This window comes from Rhinoraja longicauda, chromosome 6 (assembly GCF_053455715.1).
Source record: "Rhinoraja longicauda isolate Sanriku21f chromosome 6, sRhiLon1.1, whole genome shotgun sequence".
Lineage (NCBI taxonomy): Eukaryota > Metazoa > Chordata > Chondrichthyes > Rajiformes > Arhynchobatidae > Rhinoraja > Rhinoraja longicauda.
In genome coordinates, this window is record NC_135958.1 from 1882886 (window position 1) to 1907187 (window position 24302).

At 40.8% G+C, this 24302-nt stretch overlaps 1 protein-coding gene across 3 annotated transcripts in view; it reads left to right on the forward strand.

Annotated features, from left to right (window-relative positions):
* Positions 1-23992, forward strand: part of ranbp10 (RAN binding protein 10) — a 103891-nt gene extending 79899 nt beyond the window's left edge. For 2 of the 3 annotated variants that reach the window (XM_078400330.1, XM_078400333.1), the window contains exons 8-14: positions 2079-2187; positions 2779-2927; positions 4712-4910; positions 6542-6666; positions 14444-14589; positions 15300-15411; positions 18670-23992. In XM_078400330.1, the coding sequence (XP_078256456.1) occupies positions 2079-2187; positions 2779-2927; positions 4712-4910; positions 6542-6666; positions 14444-14589; positions 15300-15411; positions 18670-18800 (971 nt within the window). In that variant the 3' untranslated portion in view covers positions 18801-23992. The remainder of the gene's footprint in view (positions 1-2078; positions 2188-2778; positions 2928-4711; positions 4911-6541; positions 6667-14443; positions 14590-15299; positions 15412-18669) is intronic. The other variant, XM_078400331.1, reaches the window with a different exon arrangement.
* The last annotated feature ends 310 nt before the right edge of the window (positions 23993-24302 follow it).

Sequence of the window (24302 nt, forward strand, 5' to 3'; positions counted from 1 at the left end):
CACCAGTTGACCCAAGTACTGTTAGTACTTGAGGACTTGCACTGTAACATGAATGTACTCATGGTAGTAGACAAATAAAATGAGATAGTGAAGAATAAATTTGTTTTTTAGGCACCATAGATAAATTACAAGTATCCAGTGGTTTGGATTATTTATGTGGAGGTATGAGTTCAATTCCCAGCATGGCAGCTCGGAATTGCAATTGGAGTAATTAAATAAATCTGGAAAAAAAATCTAGTTGCAGTGGCAGAGACCATGAAATTACCAGATTGTTATTAAAAACTCAGCTGGTTCATTAATGTCATTATGTTCACTAATGAACTCTGGCACATTTATCCATTTTGATCTTTGTGTGTTACCAATACGATTGACTATTAACCACACTGAACCGGCCTAATGAGCCGTCAAGTTCAGGGATGAACAATGCTGATGATGATCGCAAACCTTGAACAAATAAATTAAAAAAATTTTAATCAAAATTATATCTTATGTGTGAAACAGCCAATGTATCTTTTCCTTTGAATTAAGAGCAGAATAGGCCACAGTCCCTTTTCCTCCTCCTTATTTCATATGATCGTGGCTGATCTTTTACTTCAGAGCTCCTTTCCTGTATAACCTCTAATCTCTTGATTTTTGATATTCAGTAACAATTGATTTACTAGTTGATCTATCTCTTACAAGTATAAATTAGATAGTACTGATTTCACCCTGCCCTTTTCAGTTCAGTCCAAATGTTAATGGTTTAATGTTTTCTTGATTTTCACATGTCTCCATGATTGAAAAGGGAAGAATACCAAGTTACATTATAGGCACACAAGAATTAAACATGCGGAGGTAGAATACGGAGGTGAAATCTTGCGTTGAAAACGAGTAAATAGATATCTAGAATATTCACATCGGAATACGTTGTGGCAGGAAACATTAAAATTAAAGCTCAACTAATTAATAAAACCTACAATTGATTAATGATCATTACGAGGCTTCAAAAAGAAAACCAGTTAGTTTAACCATCTATAATGTTTTCCTGATTTGCCAAGGCTAATAAATCCATACTGGTGCCATCGGGTCAGCATTTTGGCTCCAATCTGGCTTTGTAGATGTAAAATAGTTCAGTGTTTGACTATATCTACTCCTTCTCGGCACCAAAACACCATTTTGCTTTTATTTATATTGTGCTACAAACCAAAGTGGTACTGAGAATAAATTGGAAATGGCAAATCAAAATGGCTGCTGAGTGTCTAAAGATCCCTGAAAACTTTGAGCAGAGGAAAGCAGAAACTTTACAACCTGAGGTATCACAAAATGCTGGAATAATTCAGCGGGTCAGGCAGCATCTCAGGAGAGAAGGAATGGGTGACGTTTCGGGTCGAGACCCTTCTTCAGACTGATGTCAGGGGGGGGGGGGGGGGGGCAGGACTTTGTCCCCTGACATCAGTCTGAAGAAGGGTCTCGACCTGAGATGCCGCCTGACCCGCTGAGTTACTCCAACATTTTGTCATACCTTCGATTTGAACCAGCATCTGCAGTTATTTTCCTACACAACTTTATAACCTGTATCAGTATGGCCCAGTAGTAGATTTCACTGCTCTGAATCAAACGGTTGTGTGTTCAAAAGCCATTGCAATAAATGAGCACATAATTCACATTCCTTCAGAGGAATATTGTTTAATGCAATTGTGAGAACTATTGCCTGTAAGGTGCGATATTAATTCAATGCATGCACTACCAAATTAGACGTGCATAGAAATTCCATGGTATATTTAGCAGATAACCATGTCACAAAAGTACTGTTGTTTAGGAACCACTTTTAATCAATGATATTCCACTAAGTTTGGTGGAAATGGAATTAATCAAACAGCATAATTGGACAGAGCCCTTTTGGTCTTGCCTTCCAGTCTGTATCTAGTTGTACAATTAATCTGGAACTGTTTTCCGATGATGGTTCCTGTTAGTGATGGTGCAATTCATCATAGCCATGAATGTTCTGACGCATTGGTAAGAACTATCTTTTTAATAAAAATGCCAAGTGTGAAGCTGGAACTGGCTAGCAATTGCAAATATCACCTTCTGTCTTTCAGGAATACAAAAGCTAGTTTTAGCAGGAAGAGTGGGTGAAGCTATAGAGGCAACACAACAACTGTATCCAGGACTGTTGGAGCGTAACCCAAACTTGCTCTTCATGTTAAAGTAAGGACATTGCATACCAAATGTAAGGTGCATGTGTGGTGGGGATTTGTAAGGGAGAAGGATCCAAATCTCGAGCAAAATTGATGGTCCATCCACAACCTACTGAGAGCTCCCCAGATTGGAGGTGTCAGCAAGTTGATTAAATTGTATGAATGAACTTATTTAACTACAAAATCCTCCAGCTCCCTGTGCAAGATGAGCAGTACATACGTGCAGCGTCTAAACTGTGTCTGCATGCCGTAGGTCAGAGAAACATTGATCCAAGATGTTTTTGTAGCTGCCAATCCCTTAATGAACAGCAGTTAGTCTGCTCTCTGCTGGGAACTGATCACATTCCACCCATTTGTCCTTAAAAACTGGTACATAGCGACCTGTTTAGAAGCATGTTTTGCACATGCAAGCAGCTTCCTTTTCACATTATAGAGTCAGAATCCCAATTTCCAAGGAATTGCTACATAGTAGATGACATAAATAGCTGGCAGTTGAGAATCATTTGATATTTTCGCGGAACTCAATATTGCTCTGATTTTTACTTTAATGTTGCTTGTTCTTAATATTCTGCTCAACAATGACTCTGGTAATTTTATGTAGGTGTCGGCAGTTTGTGGAGATGGTGAACGGTACAGACAGTGAAGTGCGCTGTTTCAGTGCTCGCAGTCCCAAGTCTCAAGGTAGCTACCCTGGATCACCCAACATGAGCCCCAGGCATGGAGCCAATAACTCCCACATCAACAATGCAGGTGGAGTATGGAAACATTTTTCTTTCTCAATTCAAACAATATTATTGACCACAAAATTCACACCACCCTTTTAACTCCAAGTTGGTTATAACACTTGGTATTCTATTTAGTCTGAATATTGGATGATAATATTTAATAAAGGACAAGATGAGTTAGTTTACATCAAATCACTTGGTTTTGTGTTGTACTTATGGAAAGTCTATTAACAGGTGCTATTAACATCTCCTGAAACATTCTTTACAGTTATTCCATCAGGGCAACTCCAATCTTACATAAGATTCATATCACATTTAAAATAGTTCATTTAAGGAAATATTTTAAATTCATTTTCTGAGGGGAAAAAGAATTGTGGTTGCTAGTCACCATTTATTGTCCATTTCCCATTACCTTTGAAAAAATGGTGGTAACCGCGACCTTAAACCATTACAGCCCATCTGCGATCTCTACCAAGCTTTTGGGTATCAAATGTATGAAATATCCTTGTCTTGAAATCTAACTATTTTACTCTCCATGGACCTGCTATTTCAGGCATTCACTGGTGGTTTTCAGATTTCCTGTATCTTCAGATATTTGTTTTTCTTAGATGACTGGTTCGGCTAAGATTCTGGTCAATGGTGACCTGCAGGACATTAATGGTGGGAGATTTAGGGTAGTAAAGTTAGGTAGAAGCTGGTAAACCCTTTTTTAAATTATTCATTGTCTGGCCGACCCATGACATGAATGTTACTTGTCACTTAACAGCCCATCCCTGGATGTTGTCGGGTCTCCTGAATGCAAGTATGGACCGACCGCTTCATTTGTTGAGGAGTTGCATGTTATGTGCATTATTTGCTGAGGGGTTGCTTAAAAATGGTCATTTTGTGAATATTCCCACTTCTGACCCTCGAAACAGAAGTTTATTCCTGAGACAGCTGAATATGGTTGAAACTGGAACTTCACAATAGACAATAGACAATAGGTGCAGGAGTAGGCCATTCGGCCCTTTGAGTCAGCACCACCATTCAATGTGATCATTGCTGATCATTCTCAATCAGTACCCCGTTCCTGCCTCTCCCCATACCCCCTGACTCCGCTATCCTGAAGAGCTCTATCCAGCTCTCTCACGAGGCCGATTTTCTGGCCTCTCAGAACTGCCCCCTCCACTTCATTACCACTGGCTGCCACTGGTGAGAAGTTGTAGTCATGGATTTTTTTTTTGGCAGAGTCTGGTTTGTTATGAGATATGATTCTGTGCGTATGGTTATGTCAGGCTGTTGCTTGAGTTGGCTAAAAGGATGGCTTCCCAGTTCCTGAGACATGATTCAGAAAGTCTTGTTGAGGTTGGCTGGCTGGGCGGGGCCTTACCGCCATCATATTTGATGCTGAGCACGTCAGGTAGTTTGCCTGGTTTTGGCCTTTTTCTTTATTAATGTAGAAGCTTTGCTGGGCCATTTCAAAGGGCTGTTAAGTGTCAAATACACTCCATACCAGGTAAGTATGAATGAAAATTATTTGCTTAATGAATCTGCTTACTTTTTAAAAACATGTCAGATGATTAACTGAATTTAAATACATAGCTGGAATAATTGGATCTTAATTCCATGCTGACCAAGGCGTCGAACTAGGCTAACCTCATCTGTTTGTGTTCAGCCCGTGTCCCTCTAAACTGTTCCTATCCCTGTATCTGTAAAAATGTATTTTAAACAATGTAATTGTAGCTGCATCTACACCATCCTCTGGCAACTTGGGATCATGTTAGTGAGAGGGTTTTTTTCTGTCCATTAAATCTATTGTGTGTTTTGCAGGAGCAGATAGTCCAAACTGCAGCAATGGGATTGTGTCGTCAAAAAGCAAACCGATCCACAACAAATATCCAGCTATAAGTTCATCGTCATCATCTTCTTCATCCTCCTCTTCACCCTCCTCTGTAAACTATTCCGAGTCCAATTCTACAGACTCTTCCAAATCCCAGCAACACAGTAGTACAAGTAACCAAGAAACCAGGTATGTCAGGTCTGCAATAAAGCCCAGTTGACTACAATTCAGTGTTTTTGGTTAAGTAAAGCAAGAGCACCTTTGCAGACTAAGGGGTATTCTGTTTGCATTTCACATATTCACAGAAAGCAAACACTTAACACACTCCTTGAATCCTTTCTCGTAAAAATGCGGTTTGATATATTTAATGCTTATGAATAAGGTACCCAGGAGTTTGCGTCGTATAAAGTAGTGTTACATACACTCCTTAGATTGCATAGCATTTGATGTAAAAACAAGGAATAGCAGATGCTGGTTTATGAAAATAGACAAGTGCTGGAGTAACGCAGTGGGTCAGGCAGCACCCCTGGAGAATGTGATAGGTGACGCTTCGGTTAGGACCCTTCTTCCCTAGGACAGGAATCATCGCCTGTCCATGTTCTCCAGAGATGCTGCCAGAACTGCTCAGTTACTCCAGCACTTTTAGTCCTTTTTTAAAAGATTTAATCTACCCTTGTAACGACTGGATTTATGTGACTAGACCAATAGTTTCTGGTTATTGATATCCGTGAGATGTTGAGAGTGGAGACTCAGCAATGCTGGTGCATTAAGTAAGTTGATCACAACCTTTTTGTCTCGAGAGGGGTTTGCAGATGAAAGTTATTTTTATCTATATCTTGATTTTATCATGTCTGGCATTAAAATGGCTAATTTAGCGCAGTCTTGGAGCCAATGAATGCAAGGAAGATGCGGAAAAATATCGTAACATAGATGATCTGAATTTGCTATGGATTTGACATGTAGGGTGCCATTATTTTTATTTGGAAATCAATGTAATATTTATAAGTAACCTTTTTGGTAGGATGCTTATCGGGTAGTTTGATATCCATGTCACAGTTATAATTAATGTCCTGCTACTTGTCCTCCAACGCTAAGCATTCATTACAACACAACAGCAAATAAATACGGGGAAAGTGGCCTCTATTTTAGACGTTGTGTCCTGGGAGAGAGTGCAGCTGTGGCATCATTGGTGCTGAACTAATTTGTTTTTACGTTACTGTTAAGTTCCAAGACCTCATTTGTAGCAAAATCCACTTGAAAGAAAATAAACCCAGCAGCAAACAAACCAACAGTCCGGTGAAATAGGTAATTTGGCAATGCTTGTGGCGAGGGAAAGGTGTCATTAACTTTCATGGAGTTATTTATGATTCATTATTTGTGCAGGCACATGTATGCTCCTAAATACTGTGCCTTAAATGCAAGGAGCTTTTAAAAAATAAATAACACACTGCCTTTGTATCTCAGGCACCTGGGAATAGTGAAGCTAACTTTAAACATGATACTTGGGAAATAGGGAAGGAAACCTGAACCCTATTTCTTTCTTGTGCTTGTTTTAGCTCCAATAGAGTATGGGAAAAGCCGAAGTCTCTGATTCCTGACTTGATAAAGTCCGACTCAAGGTTATGTAATTATGGTGAATGAAAAGATGAGACTAGGGTTAAGTTGTCTGAATAACTGGAAGTTGGAAAGGAAGCAGAGGAAGACATTTGTGTTTTGTCCTTTGCTGAGGGGGAAGGTTTTTGGGTGGCTGCCTCAGCTGATTTTCACCTGAATTGTGTTTGACCATTTTATTGGCCTGATTTACTTTTATTGTTCAACAGTGACAGCGAAATGGAAATGGAACCAGAGCACTACACCAATGGGGTCTTGGAAAATTCCTCGACTAGAATAATGAACGGCAACTATAAACACGAAGAAATCCTGCCGACTGACGAGTCCAGCATGGGTAGGGTCAGACGCAGTGGGGGGCACGGTGCGTGAGCAGAGGAGGGGGCGGTGATAGATCTGTGGACATACAGACGCAGTGGTGGGCATGTTGCGTGAGCAGACGAGGGAGCGGGCGATGGGTCAGACGCAGTGGGGGGCATGTTGCGTGAGCAGAGGAGGGGGTCAGACGCAGTGGGGGGCATGTTGCGTGAGCAGAGGAGGGGGTCAGACGCGGTAGGGGGTACCGTGCGTGAGCGGAGGAGGGGGTCAGACGCAGTAGGGGGTACCGTGCGTGAGCGGAGGAGGGGGTCAGACGCAGTAGGGGGTACCGTGCGTGAGCGGAGGAGGGGGCGGGTGATGGATCCGTGGACATACATGTTTGGAAAGGGAGGGTGACAAAAGAAGGAAGAAATACGTAGGCCAATATTTTGATGGGGGTGAAGAGAGAGTGAGATTCCATACTCGTTTTCTTATCATATGGAAATCTTTTGTTTTCTCAGCATTATTTGCCGACTCTTCCCACTTTAATCCTCCTTAAATTGAATTCCTCTGCTGCTGAAAATGGGGGGGGGGGGGGGGGATCTCTTCCCCAGAAATAGAAATAAGTGGTTGTGATTTTGTTTTTAGAATTACCTTCCAGCTCCTGTCAGCAAGTTTGACTGCATTACCATTGCTAAAATTTGTTTTATTAGAGACACAGCCTGAAAACAGGCCCAACCGAGTCCGTGCTGACTGTAGATCTCCTGTTCACACAAGTTCAATGTTATCCCATTCCATACAAACTAGGGGGCAATTTACAAAGGTCAATTAACCTATAAACCTGCACATCTTTGGGACGTGGGAGAATGCTAGAGCACCTGGAGGAAAACCACGCAGTCACAAACCACGCAGGAGAACATTCAAACTCCACACAAACAGCAGCCAAGGTCAGGATTGGACCCGTGTCTCTGGCACTGTGAGGCAGCAGCTCTACCAGATGCACCACTGTGCTGCCCTTTGAACAACTATTTGCTCCTTTGCCTGCTGTACCTACCTACCCACAGTCATTGTTTAAGTCCCGTATCACCTTTTGTATTTCTTGATTAGTGCGGGTGTCAGGGGTTATGGGGAGAAGGCAGGAGAATGGGGTTAGGAGGGAGAGATAGATCAACCATGATTGAATGGTGGAGTAGACTTGATGGGCCAAATGGCCTAATTCTACTCCTATCACTTATGACTTTATGTATTCTAAGGATATCAGACGTTGATGTGCAAATTCCAAGATTTTGAGAGTCTTTACTTCCATATATCGTAAGATTTAAAACCATGATAAGGAACGTATGACAATACCATGGTGAACTTTAGAATCAAAGAAATGACACAAGCAATTAGAGTGGCAGTAGAGTTGCTGCCTTACAGCACCAGAGACCCTGACTATCTGTGCTGTCTGTACGGAGTTTGCACGCTCTCCCAGTGACGGTGGGTTTTCTCCGGGTGCTCCAGTTTCCTCCCATATTCCAAATGCATGCAGGTTTGTAGGTTAAGTGGCTTTTTATAAATTGTCCCTAGTGTGTAGGATAGAACTAGTTTATGGATAATCGTTGATCTTTAAACTAGACAAAAAACTAGCCGAGGCTTCACGCTGAGCTTTGGTAGAGCTAACTATTTAGTCCTGTTCCCGATTTCCTCGTGGCCTTGAAAATTGTTCCCCTCAACTATTTATTTTATTCCCTTTTCAAAGTTACTGCTGCAACTAATTTCAACAAGTGCATTCAGATTATACCTTGATGTGATAAGTATTTATTACATTAACATTGGTTCTTTTGCCAATTACCTTGAATCTGTGTCTAATGGTTATAGAATGTTGAGTTGGGTAAGATGTTTCTTATTTACTGCCAAAGTCGTTCATGATTTTAACACCTCTGGCAAGTTCCCCTTAAATTTCTTTGTTCAAAAAATAACGAAATCTTTCGAGTCTCTGCAATTAATTAGAGTCCCTCACCAGGGGTTCCCTTCTGCATTAAATCTAAGCTCTCGATGTCTTTCTAAAGCACGGATAATACCATACGCAAAGTCGCTAGTATTCCGTGCTCCATGTCCTTGTTTCAATAAATAAAAATTGTATCTGTTTTTATCAGTCATCACAACTTGTTCTGCTACCATATAATGCTTGTGTGCAAATATCTACCTCTCAGCACCAGATCTATCTGTTCATGCATCTCTTCTACAGAATACTCAATCTCAGATGAATTTATTAGTGACTGTAGGAGCCATTTACGCTTAATTTAGTTACGGTCATTGTATTATGTCTCTGTTTAATATTTCTAGTTTCTGTCTTTTTTGCATGCTTGTGGGTGTGATTTGATACGTAATGGGGAGTGCCCACATGGGAGGAGGCTAGCGTAACCACAGAGATTGTGGGTCACTTTAGTCTTGGAGGATGGAGAGAATACAGTTTTTACCACACTCGCGCCAGTCACACTCTCGACTGCCACACTCGACTGCCACACTCGACAGCCACACTCTCGACTGCCACACTCGCGCCAGTCACACTCTCGACTGCCACACTCGACTGCCACACTCTCGACAGCCACACTCTCGACTGCCACACTCGCGCCAGCTACACTCACAAGGACCTCATGGTAACGACTACATGATTTTTACTGTATTGTTTGAAGAAGAAACAGTTGATAAGAACGAAAAGTTATGAATTACTCTTTTGATTTGTGCTACATTAATAAAGACCAATTAGTCAAGAAACAGAGTTTGGAAGATTCGTTTTTGTTATCTGAGGGCTGTTTGTTAGTAAGCTATACCTCTATTGCATCCCCGAGCAGTAATGGTTATCGAAGTTGGACTTTGAGAAGGTATAGAAACTGCCATTACATTAGAGTAAAAAACTATTCTGACAGAAGAATCTAAGAAAGACGTGTTCTATAAGCAAAATCCAATTCAACAGTGGATCTGAATAAGAAGCTGAATCTCTGCCAGGGATTAGAGCTGAAATCCTGGAACAAAGAATCTGCCGGTCGAAGGCAAATTGACACGGTCTACACTTGGATCATTAGAAGATTGAAGACCTCATTGACCGGGTACCGTGAGCAGACGACTGTTTAGTCGGAATTTTAAGTTAAGAAGTTTAAAAACTTAAAAGCCTGTGAGAAAATTCCACAGAAGTACTATTTGATACAAGAAGCTTGTTTATGCTACGAGGAGATAAGAAAAACAAATGCGCAGAGCACGACCTTGAAAATTAACGATGTTGTGAACCTACAAGATAAGGTGCTCAGCTAGCAATTGTTTACCATAGGTACTGGCCGAAGACTCTCAGCCTTGGAATTAATGATGTGTTTTGAATAAATACTCATTCTGTTTTGAATTCTTCTGGTGTTTCTGGAACATAGCGATAAGCATCAATTCATCATGGATCTTCCATCAGGTAAGTATGAAGAACCGCCACAGGAGGGAGATGCGAAAATCAAGAAGATATGAGAAAAGAGACATTAAACTTTCGGAAAAGGGAGAGGCAGCCTATCTGGAAAGATGCCAGAAGGAGAGAGACAAGTTGTGGAAGCAGGTCATCAAATTAATTGAATATCGGAAGGAACTAATGGAATCAGATGAGAATGCGAACATTGTACAATCTAATCTGGATCAACTACTTAACCTTTGCCATGAGGTTGGAGAAAAACAACTCAATACTGTGTTTACAACTACCAAAGGAGCAACTCGAATGGCACACTCAGTGGTTCCAAGAGAGGTGGAATTTTTTGATGGTTTCATGGCTGACGCGGAGAAGTGGTTGTCTGAAACCATAGCTCAAACATTGCACTGTACAGTAGAAGGTGCGATGCAACAAGGGGTTGAAGTGGGAGAAGAAATTACACCTCAGGATAGTGTCTCAAACGTTTCAACGCGAAGATCCAGACGTAAAATCTGGTTCTGTAGCCAGTTGAACTACAAGGGTCTCTGCTCAAATGGAAGCTGAAGCTGAGATAGCTGCTCTCTCGCTAAAAACTGCCGCCTTAGAGAAAAAATATGAGATTGAGGAACGAGAAGCCAAGCTGAAGAGAGAGGCTGAAAGACAAGCAGAACAGCTGAAGAGAGAGAAGGAACGGTTGGAAATAGCCACGAAGCTGGCAGCTGCTGGGGCAAGGAGGGACATACTGGAAGGCCAAAGATCAAAATGCAGTTCGAGAGTATCTCGGAAGAAGAGTTCCTTAATCCAAGAAGGAGCTACTAAGCTGGAAACAACAGCTAAAGTCAACCCACAGCCAGAGCCAGTATGGTCTCGTGACGCCAAACTGGCACTGAGTAAGTGGATGGTCGACAAAACTAGACCGAAGCAACCTACCTTTGAGATGTCTGTTATGGCTCGAAATGAGCCAACCCAGTACTCTTCTCAGAGGCCTGTTCATCAGCTACCTGCAACCAGCCAGAGACAAACAACTGATTATGGAGCTCATGACAAAATTCATCCGGATCGATCTGCACTGCCAGTTATTTCAAAATGAATTCTATGAATTGGTAAGGAATCAAACGAGAATCAGCAAGCTCCTGGTTCAACAAAATCTTTCTTCCACCTTACCCCCAATGGAAATCCCTAAATATGATGGTGATCTTTTACAATATGAAACTTTCATAGTAGCGTTTGAAGAAGGAGTGGAAATAAAAACTACAAGTCACAGAGATCGCTTACGATTCCTGGAGCAATACACAAGCGGATATTCGAAGCAGCTTGTTAAGAGTTGTTGACATTTGCCTGCGGATGAGGGCTATCAAATGGCAAGAGAGTTGCTTGAAGAACATTTTGGTAACAAAATGCATACATGAAAAAGGCCTTTGCTTGGTCAGTTGTCAAGGCGGAAGATGTGAAGGCTTTGCATGAGATTGCGATATTTCTTAAGGGTTGTTGTAATTCAATGAGAAATAGCATCCACGTGAAAGAAATGAATGTCGTTAGTAATATGAAGGCTATCGTTCTAAAACTGCCCTATAGGCTTAGAGAAAAGTGGAGAGATAAGGCAGATTTGATACAGGAGGTTGACGATTGAGAAGCCATGCTTCCTGACCTGGTGAATTTCATGGAAAGAGAAGTACGGTTAATGTCAAACCTACGCTATGGGAATATTCAAGATCCTAAATCAGCAACTGTCAAAAGCTCTACCTTTACTAAAACCAAGGGAAGATCAGGACCTAAGGAAAGCAGTTTTGCTGCTGCCGTAATACCTGTAGAAACGAAGGACGGAATGAAAAAGGACGTATCCACCGTTAAGCCACAAGGGTTTTGTTTTTCATGTAATGAAGTTGGTCACACTATAAGATGGTGTCGAAAATTCAAAAAAAGGAATATAAAGATAAGATTGACTTTTTGAAGGAGAAAGGAATCTGTTATGGATGTCTGAAGAAAGGACACATGGTTAAAGACAGCAGGAATCGGATAACTTGTAATATATGCAAACAAGATCATCCTGAATTGCTTCACATTGAACAGAGGAATACGGACGAGAAGCCGGAGCAAATGGAACAAAAGGAGAAGCCAGCTACGAGTGATGTTGTTGCCTCACCTCAGATAAATGCGCATATTGGGGCCAGGGTAGAAACCTGTATTTTCTCCACCTTACCAGTACAGGTAAGGAGTAGCGAGGGGAATACAGTGTTGCAAATATACGCTTTTTTGGACAGTGGAAGTTCAGCTACCTTGTGCACAGAAAGCTTGATGAGAAGGCTGGACATTACAGGAGAAAAGGTTAAGCTTCTCTTGAACACCATGAAGGGTCAGAAATGCTACGATAGTTATCATATCACAAGTATGGAAATATCTAGTCTGGAGGAAGACAATTTTATACAAATATCTGATGTGTTTACACAAGAGACTATGCCTGTCTCTCATCCAAATATAGCTAAGCAAGAAGACTTGGAAAAATGGCCTTACTTGAAGGATGTCAAGATACCTAAAATAAATTCTGATATCGACCTACTTATTGGAACGAATGCTTTGAAGGCATTAGAACCTAGAAAGGTTGTTACCAGTCAAGGAGATTGACCGTTTGACGTGAGAACCAAACTCGGATGGGTTATCTATGACACCCTGAGAAGGAACAACAAAGGCAGTAAAAGGAATAACTATACTGCTGCTGCCATCAATCGAATATCTATTGTAAATCTAGAGGAGTTGTTGACCAAGCAATATAATCATGACTTCAATGAAAGAACCAGCAAGGAATCAGAAGAAATGTCCAGAGAAGAAGTAAAATTCTTGGAAATTATGAATCACTCAGTAAAGATGATAGAAGGGCACTACTGCCTAGTTTTACCTTTTAAACAAGAAAGTGTTAGTCTGCCGAATAACCGTTGCATTGCAGAACAACGCATTCAGAATCTGAAACGCAAGTTTGGCAAGAATACAGAATTTCATGATGAATATACATCTTTCCTCACAGAGATGATTGATAATGGTTATGCCGAAAGGGTGCCAGAAGAACAGCTGAATCGAAGTGATGGAGAGCTTTGGTATATCCCACACCATGGGGTGTTTCATTCAAAGAAAGGAACATTAAGAGTGGTCTTCGACTGTGCTGCGGTTTTCAAGGGTAAATCACATCAGATTCAGACAAGAGCCGGTAGCTTTGATGGCGGATATCAAGGCAATGTTTCATCAGGTCAAGATATCGGAAAAATATGTCGTGTAAGAAAATAACTGCAGATGCTGGTACAAATCAAAGTAATGTATTTCACAAAATGCTGGAGTAACTCAGCAGGTCAGGCAGCATCTCAGGAGAGAAGGAATGGGTGACGTTTTGGGTCGAGACAGTCTGACCTTTCTGTCATGGGCCTCCTCCAGTGCCATAGTGAGGCCCACTTGCAGCCCAGTGGTATGAACATCGACTTCTCCAACTTCAGATAGTTCCTCTGTCCCTCTCTTCCCCTCCTCCTTCCCAGTTCTCCCTCTATCTTCCTGTCTCCACCTACATCCTTCCTTTGTCCCGCCCCCCTGACATCAGTCTGAAGAAGGGTCTCGACCCAAAACGTCACCCATTCCTTCTCTCCTGAGACGCTGCCTGACCTGCTGAGTTACTCCAGCATTTTGGGAAAAATATGTCGACTACTTTCGATTCCTTTCACTTTCTCAATCCAACTCCACTAATTTACTTTTCACCCCTTTTGAAATCTCACATTGCCCTACTCACCAAAGTACTTTTTAGTTGCTTCCCATTTCTGCCTACCCATTTTGCAAGCTCATCACCATCACCAAAAATTATTGATTATGTATTGATACTTTATCAGCTGAGACTAACTCTGGTCTTCACCTGGCTGATATGTCACCATAATGTAATATTTACTATATACTTCAACAATACCTTCAACATGACCACTGTGCCTCATCTTGCACAGCAAAAGAAAATAAGAAAGAGAAATTAATATAAACTAAGAGAGAGAGAATCTTATGTCCAAAGACATTTTTTTTGTTAATTCTACTGTTCAGCTTTGTACTGCACCACTGCCAACAGCTGGGCTATCTCGTGCAGGTTTCACTCGCTCACTTCACTTATTCTCTGGGTCCGTGAGCAGTTCAGAAATTTTGCATAACACAACTGTAAGTTTAGCATTCCTTTCTTTAAGAAAAATAAGATTCTATGGTGTGCTAACTACGCTGCTGTTTTAACTGAAATGCAGCAGTTGGTGGACATGTAGTTCTCATTCTTTGGCAAAAGCTTTGGATTTAGTTTGGGGCATCTTTTTTTAATTTATTTTTTTAGTTCATTGTGATGAACTTTTTAATATTCCTTTTGTTTCATTTAATTCTCCCAATCTAGAGGACAGCTGCCCCCAACGTCAGCTTTGTGGAGGGAACCAAGCTGCAACTGAACGCATGATCCAGTTTGGACGGGAATTGCAGGCTTTAAGTGAACAACTTTGCAGAGAATATGGAAAGAATGCCACACACAAAAAAATGTTGCAGGTATCACATACTCACGCTTTTGAACTTTGCAGGATTGAATATTGATTGTGGTCTTACTGCCTTATTTATTTTGAAAGGTTTATATTTCCAAAGATGTTTCATTGACTGCACTGTCTCCAATTTCCTTACTTTACCTGACAACAGAAGATGGTTCAAAAATATTATTAGATCGCCGTTCTTTCAATTTGTTGGAATAATGAATGCAACTTCCTATTAGCCTGGCCATGTGGGCAATGATTAACAAAGAGCATACAATTGATTGGGAATACAACTTTGTTCCTCACATCTGCTCTTTGCTTATTGCCATATTGCGATGAGCAGCTGTCAATAAAAGGCCATCTTTTGCCTCCAGAGATGTCGCCTGACCCGCTGAGCTCCCATCCTTTTTCTCCAGAGGTGCTGCCTGACCCACTGAGTTACTCCAGTACCTTGTGCCTATCTATCTTTGGTACCCAAAACGTCACCCATCCTTTTTCTCCAGAGTTGTTGCCTGACCCGCTGAGTTGCCCCAGCACTCTATGTCTATCTTCAATAAAAAGCCGGAACTCTCTAAGCTCTTGTTGCACATTCTCCAGCTGAAGAGGTAGGGGCTTGAGAGCCGACAGTGGGTGGTGGGGGATGAAAAACAAAATGAAGTAGAACTCGGATCATTGCTATGCGGCACTAAAACTGTTGAAGTTGTGTGGTGACTTTGTATCTTACTTTTGCAGGATGCATTCAGTCTGCTAGCATACTCTGATCCCTGGGGCTGTCCAGTTGGGCAGCAGCTTGATCCTATCCAGAGGGAACCGATCTGTGCTGCCCTTAATAGTGCTATTTTAGGTAAGCAGCACAAACAAACTGAGTGAGTTTTGAATTGTTGAAATCAATGATTACGTGGTAGAAATGAGGCCTTATTGCACCAATTTAATGGAGACTGTTTTGGGCCAATCTTTCCTTCTGCAAAATAAGCCTTAAAGATGTGTAACCTAATACCATTATCGGGTTTGCTGATTATTCTTAGCCTGAAGCTGAAAATTACAGCCCCCTCATTGGAAGAAAGTCCAGCTCAATTTAATTGTCCACTGAACCGAGTTAAACCGTTACTTTGGATCTGTGTTTACTGAGGAGGATACACACAATCTCCCAAATGTTCTAGGGGCCGGAGAACCTAGGGTGATGGAGGAACTGAAGGAAATCCACATTAGGCAGGAAATGGTTTTGGGTAGACTGATGGGACTGAAGGCTGATAAATCCCCAGGGCCTGATGGTCTGCATCCCAGGGTACTTAAGGAGGTGGCTCTAGAAATAGTGGAAGCATTGGAGACCATTTTTCAATGTTCTATAGATTCAGGATCAGTTCCTGTGGATTGGAGGATAGCAAATGTTATCCCACTTTTTAAGAAAGGAGGGAGAGAGAAAACGGGTAATTATAGACCAGTTAGTCTGACATCAGTGGTGGGGAAGATGCTGGAGTCAATTATAAAAGACGAAATTGCTGAGCATTTGGATAGCAGTAACAGGATCATTCCGAGTCAGCATGGATTTACGAAGGGGAAATCATGCTTGACAAATCTACTGGAATTTTTTGAGGATGTAACATGGAAAATTGACAGCGGAGAGTCAGTGGATGTGGTGTACCTCAACTTTCAGAAAGCCTTCGACAAGGTCCCACATAGGAGATTAGTGGGCAAAATTAGAGCACATGGTATTGGGGGTAGGGTACTGACATGGACAGAAAATTGGTTGACAGACAGAAAGCAAAGAGTGGGGATAAATGGGTCCCTTTCGGAATGGCAGGCAGTGACCAGTGGGGTACCGCAAGGTTCGGTGCTGGGACCCCAGCTATTTACGATATACATTAATGACTTAGATGAAGGGATTAAAAGTACCATTAGCAAATTTGCAGATGATACTAAGCTGGGGGGTAGTGTGAATTGTGAGGAAGATGCAATAAGGCTGCAGGGTGACTTGGACAGGTTGTGTGAGTGGGCGGATACATGGCAGATGCAGTTTAATGTAGATAAGTGTGAGGTTATTCACTTTGGAAGTAAGAATAGAAAGGCAGATTATTATCTGAATGGTGTCAAGTTAGGAAGAGGGGATGTTCAACGAGATCTGGGTGTCCTAGTGCATCAGTCACTGAAAGGAAGCATGCAGGTACAGCAGGCAGTGAAGAAAGCCAATGGAATGTTGGCCTTCGTAACAAGAGGAGTTGAGTATAGGAGCAAAGAGGTCCTTCTACAGTTGTACTGGGCCCTGGTGAGACCGCACCTGGAGTACTGTGTGCAGTTTTGGTCTCCAAATTTGAGGAAGGATATTCTTGCTATTGAGGGCGTGCAGCGTAGGTTCACTAGGTTGATTCCCGGAATGGCGGGACTGTCGTATGTTGAAAGGCTGGAGCAATTAGGCTTGTATACACTGGAATTTAGAAGGATGAGGGGGGATCTTATTGAAACATATAAGATAATTAGGGGATTGGACACATTAGAGGCAGGAAACATGTTCCCAATGTTGGGGGAGTCCAGAACAAGGGGCCACAGTTTAAGAATAAGGGGTAGGCCATTTAGAACGGAGATGAGGAAGAACTTTTTCAGTCAGAGAGTGGTGAAGGTGTGGAATTCTCTGCCTCAGAAGGCAGTGGAGGCCAGTTCGTTGGATGCTTTCAAGAGAGAGCTGGATAGAGCTCTTAAGGATAGCGGAGTGAGGGGGTATGGGGAGAAGGCAGGAACGGGGTACTGATTGAGAGTGATCAGCCATGATCGCATTGAATGGCGGTGCTGGCTCGAAGGGCTGAATGGCCTACTCCTGCACCTATTGTCTATTGTCTATTGATATGAATGCACCTTCTCATTTAATGAATTTAATTCAGAAATCTAATTGAAGGTAAAACAATCACCTCTTTCACACTCTTACTGGAGGTGCTGCCACATACTCTTACTCTTAATTCTACCTGGAATGCTTTTTCCAGTCTTACTTTAGAGATACAGCGCAGAAACAGGCCCTTCGGCTCACGGTTCCCTGCCGACCAGCGATCCCTGTACATTAGCACTATCCTACACACTCGGGACAATTAAACATTTACAGACGCCAGTTAACTTACAAACCTGTACGTCTTTGGTGTGTGGGAGGAAACCGGAACACCCAGAGAAGACCCACACGGTCACAGAGAGAACATAGAAACTCCGTACAAACAGCACCTGTAGTCAGGATCAAACTCTGGTCTCTGGTGCTATAAGGCAGCAACTCTAACACTGCGCCACCTTGTTGCCCATTTCAGGTTTTTATTGCACTACAACCTTTGCACCATTCTACCATTTTGCATTTATCATAGTATATATTGTTGTATTTATCATTATCAAAACATAGAAAATAGGTGCAGGAGGAGGCCATTCGGCCCTTCCAGCCAGCACCGCCATTCATTGTGATCATGGCTGATCATCCACAATCAGTAACCTGCGCCCAACTTCTCCCCATATCCCTTGATTCCACTACCCCCCAGAGCTCTATCTAACTCTCTTAAATTCATCCAGTGAATTGGCTTCCACTGCCCTCTGTGGCAGAGAATTCCACTAATTCACAACTCTCTGGGTGAAAAAGTTCCTTCTCACCTCAGTTTTAAATGCCCTCCCCTTTATTCAAGGACTGTGGCCCCTGGTTCTGGACTCCCCCAACATTGGGAACATTTTTCCTGCATCTAGCTTGTCCAGTCATTTTATCATTTTATATGTCTCGATAAGATCTCCTCTCATCCTTCTAAACTCCAGTGAATACAAGCCTAGTCTTTTCAATCTTTCCTCATATGACAGTCCTGCCATCCCAGGGATCAATCTCGTGAACCTAAGCTGCACTGCCTCAATTACAAGGATGTCCTTCCTCAAATTATCATATTCTATCTTCTCTATGAACTTCATGTGAACAAGAAATTTCATTTACACCATGGTGTATATGACAATAAAGCAATCTGAATCTAAAAATTAATAATAATAATAATAATAATGCAATATTTTAAATGGGGAGAAATTATGATGGTAATGTGTTTTGTGTTTTTAGTGCTGGAAACTAATATCTGTTTACTCTTCCTCCACCTTTTACACACAGAATCTCAGAATCTGCCAAAGCAGCCACCATTGATGCTTGCACTGGGCCAGGCATCCGAATGCCTCCGACTAATGGCACACACGGGGATTGGGTCCTGTTCCTTTGCCAGAGTGGATGACTATTTGCACTAGCTGCTGTGGCAGTGGAAAGACCTCAGATACTGCCCCCTCACCTCCTGTTCAAGACCCACAACAACCCTTCCCCTTGCCTCGAAGACCATCGCACTGCCCACAAGACAGGTGCTGACTGATCTTCTTTCCTGCCAGCATCCTTGTTACATTTTATCAGGTTACACGACTGAAAGCATTGCATTTTGGAAGAGATCATGGGGTGCAGTAGTGCACAGTATAAATGTAGCATATTCCGCTCTGAATTCTTAGTCACTGAGCCACCAGTATTTAACCCTGGAGGTTTTATCCTGTGCTAGCCTCTGTTGTTTACTGGTTATTATTAGGGCTGTAACAAACTTTACATATTTTAAAACTTCATTCATTTTATTTAACAAAACTCAAGTAATGCCTTGGATTTTTTGCAGCATTGTGTGGCGCTGTCCTGGCCTCTCAGCACTAGTCATGCAGTTTCAACTCCAAGCCCCCTCTTCCTTCAGCATTAAATCTCATGGACACTCAAAGCTTTGGAGTGTACTGATGCCAATACTTTAAATCTCCTTTCTTTTCATCCCAGTTTTTGCCAAAAAAATGCAACTGTGGATTTGTTACAACCTTAATAATCAACCATGTTTGGTTTACATCTTTTCCATATTCTACCTGTGTATATTCATGTGGAACAATGCTGCTCATTATCACATTGCTTTTTCATTCTGTTACTCAGTTATTCTATCATAATTTTCACTTGAGACTCTTTCTTTAAAATCCACATCATGTCATGTTATTCCCACGTATGTTATGAACTTCCAGCTGTGAGTTCAAATCACATTATTAAATTGACAATTCCAATGGGCCTTCCCAAACGATAATTTGGGTCATTTGTCAGAAAGCAGTAGAATGGGGTTGTGATGCAAAGGAAGTAATGGCAGGCAGACAATGTGGGTGCAAAACTAGTATGTTTCTGGAGCAACCAGGGCAAAAGTTAATTACAGTAGTTAAGATATACATTTCTGTAAGTTTACAAAACTTTTCTTGGAAGGGTTTGCTATAAATCAGATAAACCTCAAAGCTGGTTAACTGATTCCATTAATGCCTGATTATTATAGTACTTCCAGCTTAGCACTGCAATATTGTTTATTGAACAACTTATTCCACTAAATGTCAAGCTTTAAAGTCATGTCAATGTGGTTGTCCCACTTAAAAGCAATTTTGACAGATTATTACCATGTGGTCATTAAAATAACTCCAGATAACAAAGCTCCACACATGAACCAAGAAGCTTTCACAGTGCCGTAGATTCTTTTAAATATCAGGAACAAAGGAATCTAATTGCTTGAAAGTCTGGCAGATGTATAGGTGAAGAATTATTCAGACAGAATAATATTGCTATTAGAGGACAATAAGCAGCGATTATGAATTAAAGTTGTGAGTGATTAGTCAGTCATAGCCAGAAGAGATGGAATGAGAGCTGCAGTCTGCCACTTGTGACAAGGGAACAGTTGCCCAGTGCAGGTTCCCCAGCAGGATATTAAGGTGTTGCATTTTACTAGTTTTTAAATAGGCCATTATCCCCTCAGATTTCCATGGTATTGGTGCTAGTCTAGGTTGGATCCAGAATTTGATGCTAAATACAGTTCCTTCATCATATCATAGAATTAAATTAATTATGGTTCCAAAGAATTTCAAGAAGGAAATGCAGTTGTTTTGGGATCAGCAAACATTTGGGCACATCTGCAGATTATAATGTAGTAACACCTCTCCAATATTTGAGGTTTTAATGCTGGAGGATTGCTGCATGATCCTATTCTAACTTGATATATTTTGTGCTGTTGACTTGCCTGAAGTTCCTGTAATAGAACTTGGTATTGGGGGAACCAAAACAATAAAATATGTATATTGCAAGATAAGGTGGTGCGGTTAACCATAGCATCAGTGAAAAGCAGAAACCATTTTGGCAAGACTTAAAAAGCAAAAAAATGAAGGGAAATGAGGAGCTTGTGACTGAACAAGCTATCTGGGCTCAGATAACGCATGCTGCCATTTAAGGGCTTTATCACATTGTGGACAAGAAATGATCGGTTTCATAGAAGTTAAAATTGATCAAACGTCCACAATGAAGGTAGCAGTACAGGATAAGATGAATTGATGATAAGTCCATCTGCAACAGTGAAGCACATTATTAATTAACTTGGTATTTTTCATTTAGTTTCAAAAATATGATGGCTAATTGAAATGGTTACAATTATGTTACTTTATTTTAGAACATCCATTCCATATTTCTTTCATTATTTATTTTCCCTGCACCTTTTCTTTTTCCATCATCCCCTGGTCCTGTAGGGCAGAGAAACTGTTTGCCAAGTTCCTTGCTATTCCACATTAATCTGTCACAAGGAAATAAACAGAACTGACGGTGTTGGATGTTTTCTTCTCGGCCTGTCCCTGCAACGTCTAACATACAGTGATGCCTCATGACTATCCATTTGTATTACTCACTGCTGCAGCATAGGACGTGTTCTCCGGAAAATTTCATACCTCAAAAATTCCAGCTTTAAAAATGTTAGATATTGCATTTGTCCAGGAATCGCAGCATCACGCACCCCCCGATTTTGTTGTTTTATTTTGGCAGTGTACATTTTAATATTCAAACATTTGTGAACTCCACAGAGTTGAAGGAATAGTTTGTTATTCATGCAAGATCCTTGTTAGTGCTTTGAGGATGCTAAGTTTTAAAAGGTCAGGGGATATTTAAAAAGAGAAACAGTCCTCATTATTATTTTTTTGATCAAATAGAGATGAGCAGTTCTGTGCACACAAATTTAACACAAGCCAGATTGTAGAATAATGACTGACATACCCAAGCTTTAATTCTGTACATGGATTGAGTCATTTGATCTCAGAGTTTTCTCCTTTCATATTTCCACATTAGTTCCTGTTATTTCTTGATGGGATAGTGTATGGGGTTCGATGCTTGTGGATGGCAGGGTAAAGCTAAGCAAGTGGAACTGTTCTGCTATGCATGGATTTTTTTCCTCATGCATGCAAGAATTCACACATAGAGAATTCATACATACATTCATTCACTACAAAATCAAATTAGTTTGGGCCTGTGATGAAAGGAGGAAGGCCAAAATATCAAAGATATCTGGAGTTATGCTGCTTATGCATTACATTGGATATTCTGGTCACTCTCTGACTGAGCTGAATTTATCTTATGAACATCCAACATCAGTGTAGATACTTCGAAGGTGTTCATAAAAATCAGAAACCAGAGAAAACTAAGTACATGTTCCCTCCAAATGTGTAGTGGAACTTTAAAAGTAGAACAGAGTTTGCTATAGAAATAAATGGGAAAAGGGGGCAATAACCTTCTGATGTTTGAGAGCTACAAACTGCTAGAACTCTATGGTCTAACTATAGGAGACAGAGGGGAAGAAATTCAGCTAAATGTGCACATTTGGGTGCCAATTTAATTCTGCTAAAATCAATAGAATCAGATTTCGGAAGTGTAGTTCAATGCACAGCTGCTAATGTATTGCACATTTAACAAGGATGAAATTCAATCCACGTGTTCCTTGTGCAGACTTATTACTTCTAAATTAATTTGAAAGCTATCAATGCCTCTGCATCATCCATGTCAGCTCGTTGATCTTCTGCATCACTGTTGGATATCCTAAAACAGTTTTCGAATAATCTGACCATTTTGCATTTCTGCAAAGCATATGTACATGCAGAATGAGCAACACAGGCGGTTTAAGGTGTTGTTTAGATGTGCTAATTTTGCTTTCAACAGAATAACTTAACTGCATTAATATTCTAATTTTATGCAATGTTTTCCATAATGTTCTTGAGGGTGTTGGAGCCCTTTTGAGTTCAGCTCTCATCTTTTGGAAGATTCTGTTTAAACAAAAGTAAGACAATGTTAATGAATCTAACCTTAAAGTTAACACCTTGTATTTGAATTTGTCAGGGGTTAATTAAAAGGGATGTATGTGGAATTAATCCATAATCTGAATATTATTTTTTAATGACACTGATGATGGTTCATCTCTCATCCTTATCTCATTACTCTTGGCCTTGATTTTGGCACATTTTTGATTAACAACAGCATCCAAGCAGACATGGTGATTTTCCACACGTTATAAGTTCATCGACATCACTGTGAAGAATGTTGCACACAATACCCTCTCCACAAGAAGGGAGAGGGGTTTGACAAAAATAAAATATGTTTCAGCCAGCCTCTCCCCACTGTCAAATCATAAATACAAGTTTAAAAAAAAATACTTATAGGCTGAATTACACCAATATATTCACAGATTTTTCTGATTGTAAGATTTGAATTTAGACAGCAGATTAGGTTGGTTCGAGTTTAGTTCCAATTGCTGGATAGTTTTATTTTCTGAAAGTTAATCAGAAAAATAAAGTGTCTCTTTTTATTTTTAAAGTATGCCATTAAAGTTAGTATTTACCATTTTAACAAAGCAATTTATTTTAACACCAGATTAACATTAATGATAATCTTCAGTCCTCCATCTTATTCAGCATATTGTATTTACATTTAATTTTCCTTCGGTGGGTTAGGTTATGTTTAGTAGCTTGGTTATTTCTTTCGCTCAACCATGCCTTTCGATCAAGATCCTGAAAAGCTATGTTAGAAAAGATCAACAATTTAAGAAAATAAGAAATTAGGTCAAGAAAAGAAGACTATAAGATGTTAGGATAATGTTTTCCAGAGCAACCGCTGGCAAGCCTCAGGGCTATTGTGACACAATTTTAGCCAAATGCACTGCATTAAATCAAATTTTCCTTGCAAACAATGAGATAAATGTTTTTGTAAATATTTGGCACTACACACACATACATACACACATACACACACACACACACACACACACACACACACACACACACACACACACACACACACACACAGTTACCACCATTAGTAACCAAGGAAGTAAAGCACTCAAGGATGCTTTTGTCACCATTTAACAAGTGAATGGAGGAATAACCTACAGGTGATTTTTCATATGAATAAAAGGCTTAGCCACTAAATTGGCCATGTTAATTACCATTTTACCAGATATGGCTGTATAAGAAAATAACTGCAGATGCTGGTACAAATCGAAGGTATTTATTCACAAAATGCTGGAGTAACTCAGCAGGTCAGGCAGCATCTCAGGAGAGAAGGAATGGGCGACGTTTCGGGTCGAGATCCTTCTTCAGTCTGAAGAAGGGTCTCGACTCGAAAAGTCGCCCATTCCTTCTCTCCTGAGATGCTGCCTGACCTGCTGAGTTACTCCAGCGTTTTGTGAATAAATACCAGATATGGCTGGTGGTTTCATATATTAGATAATGTTGTTTTGAGTAGTTAAGCAAATAGTTTTTGTAATGTTTAATTCCCTGGTTTTCTTTGTGAGGTTTTCACTGGCCGCCGACCCATTTGAAAATAAATTGTACCCGAAACAGAAGATTGTCATTTTCATTTGATGGGCAGCCCGTTATCTGCGTCTGGTTTACAATTTAAGG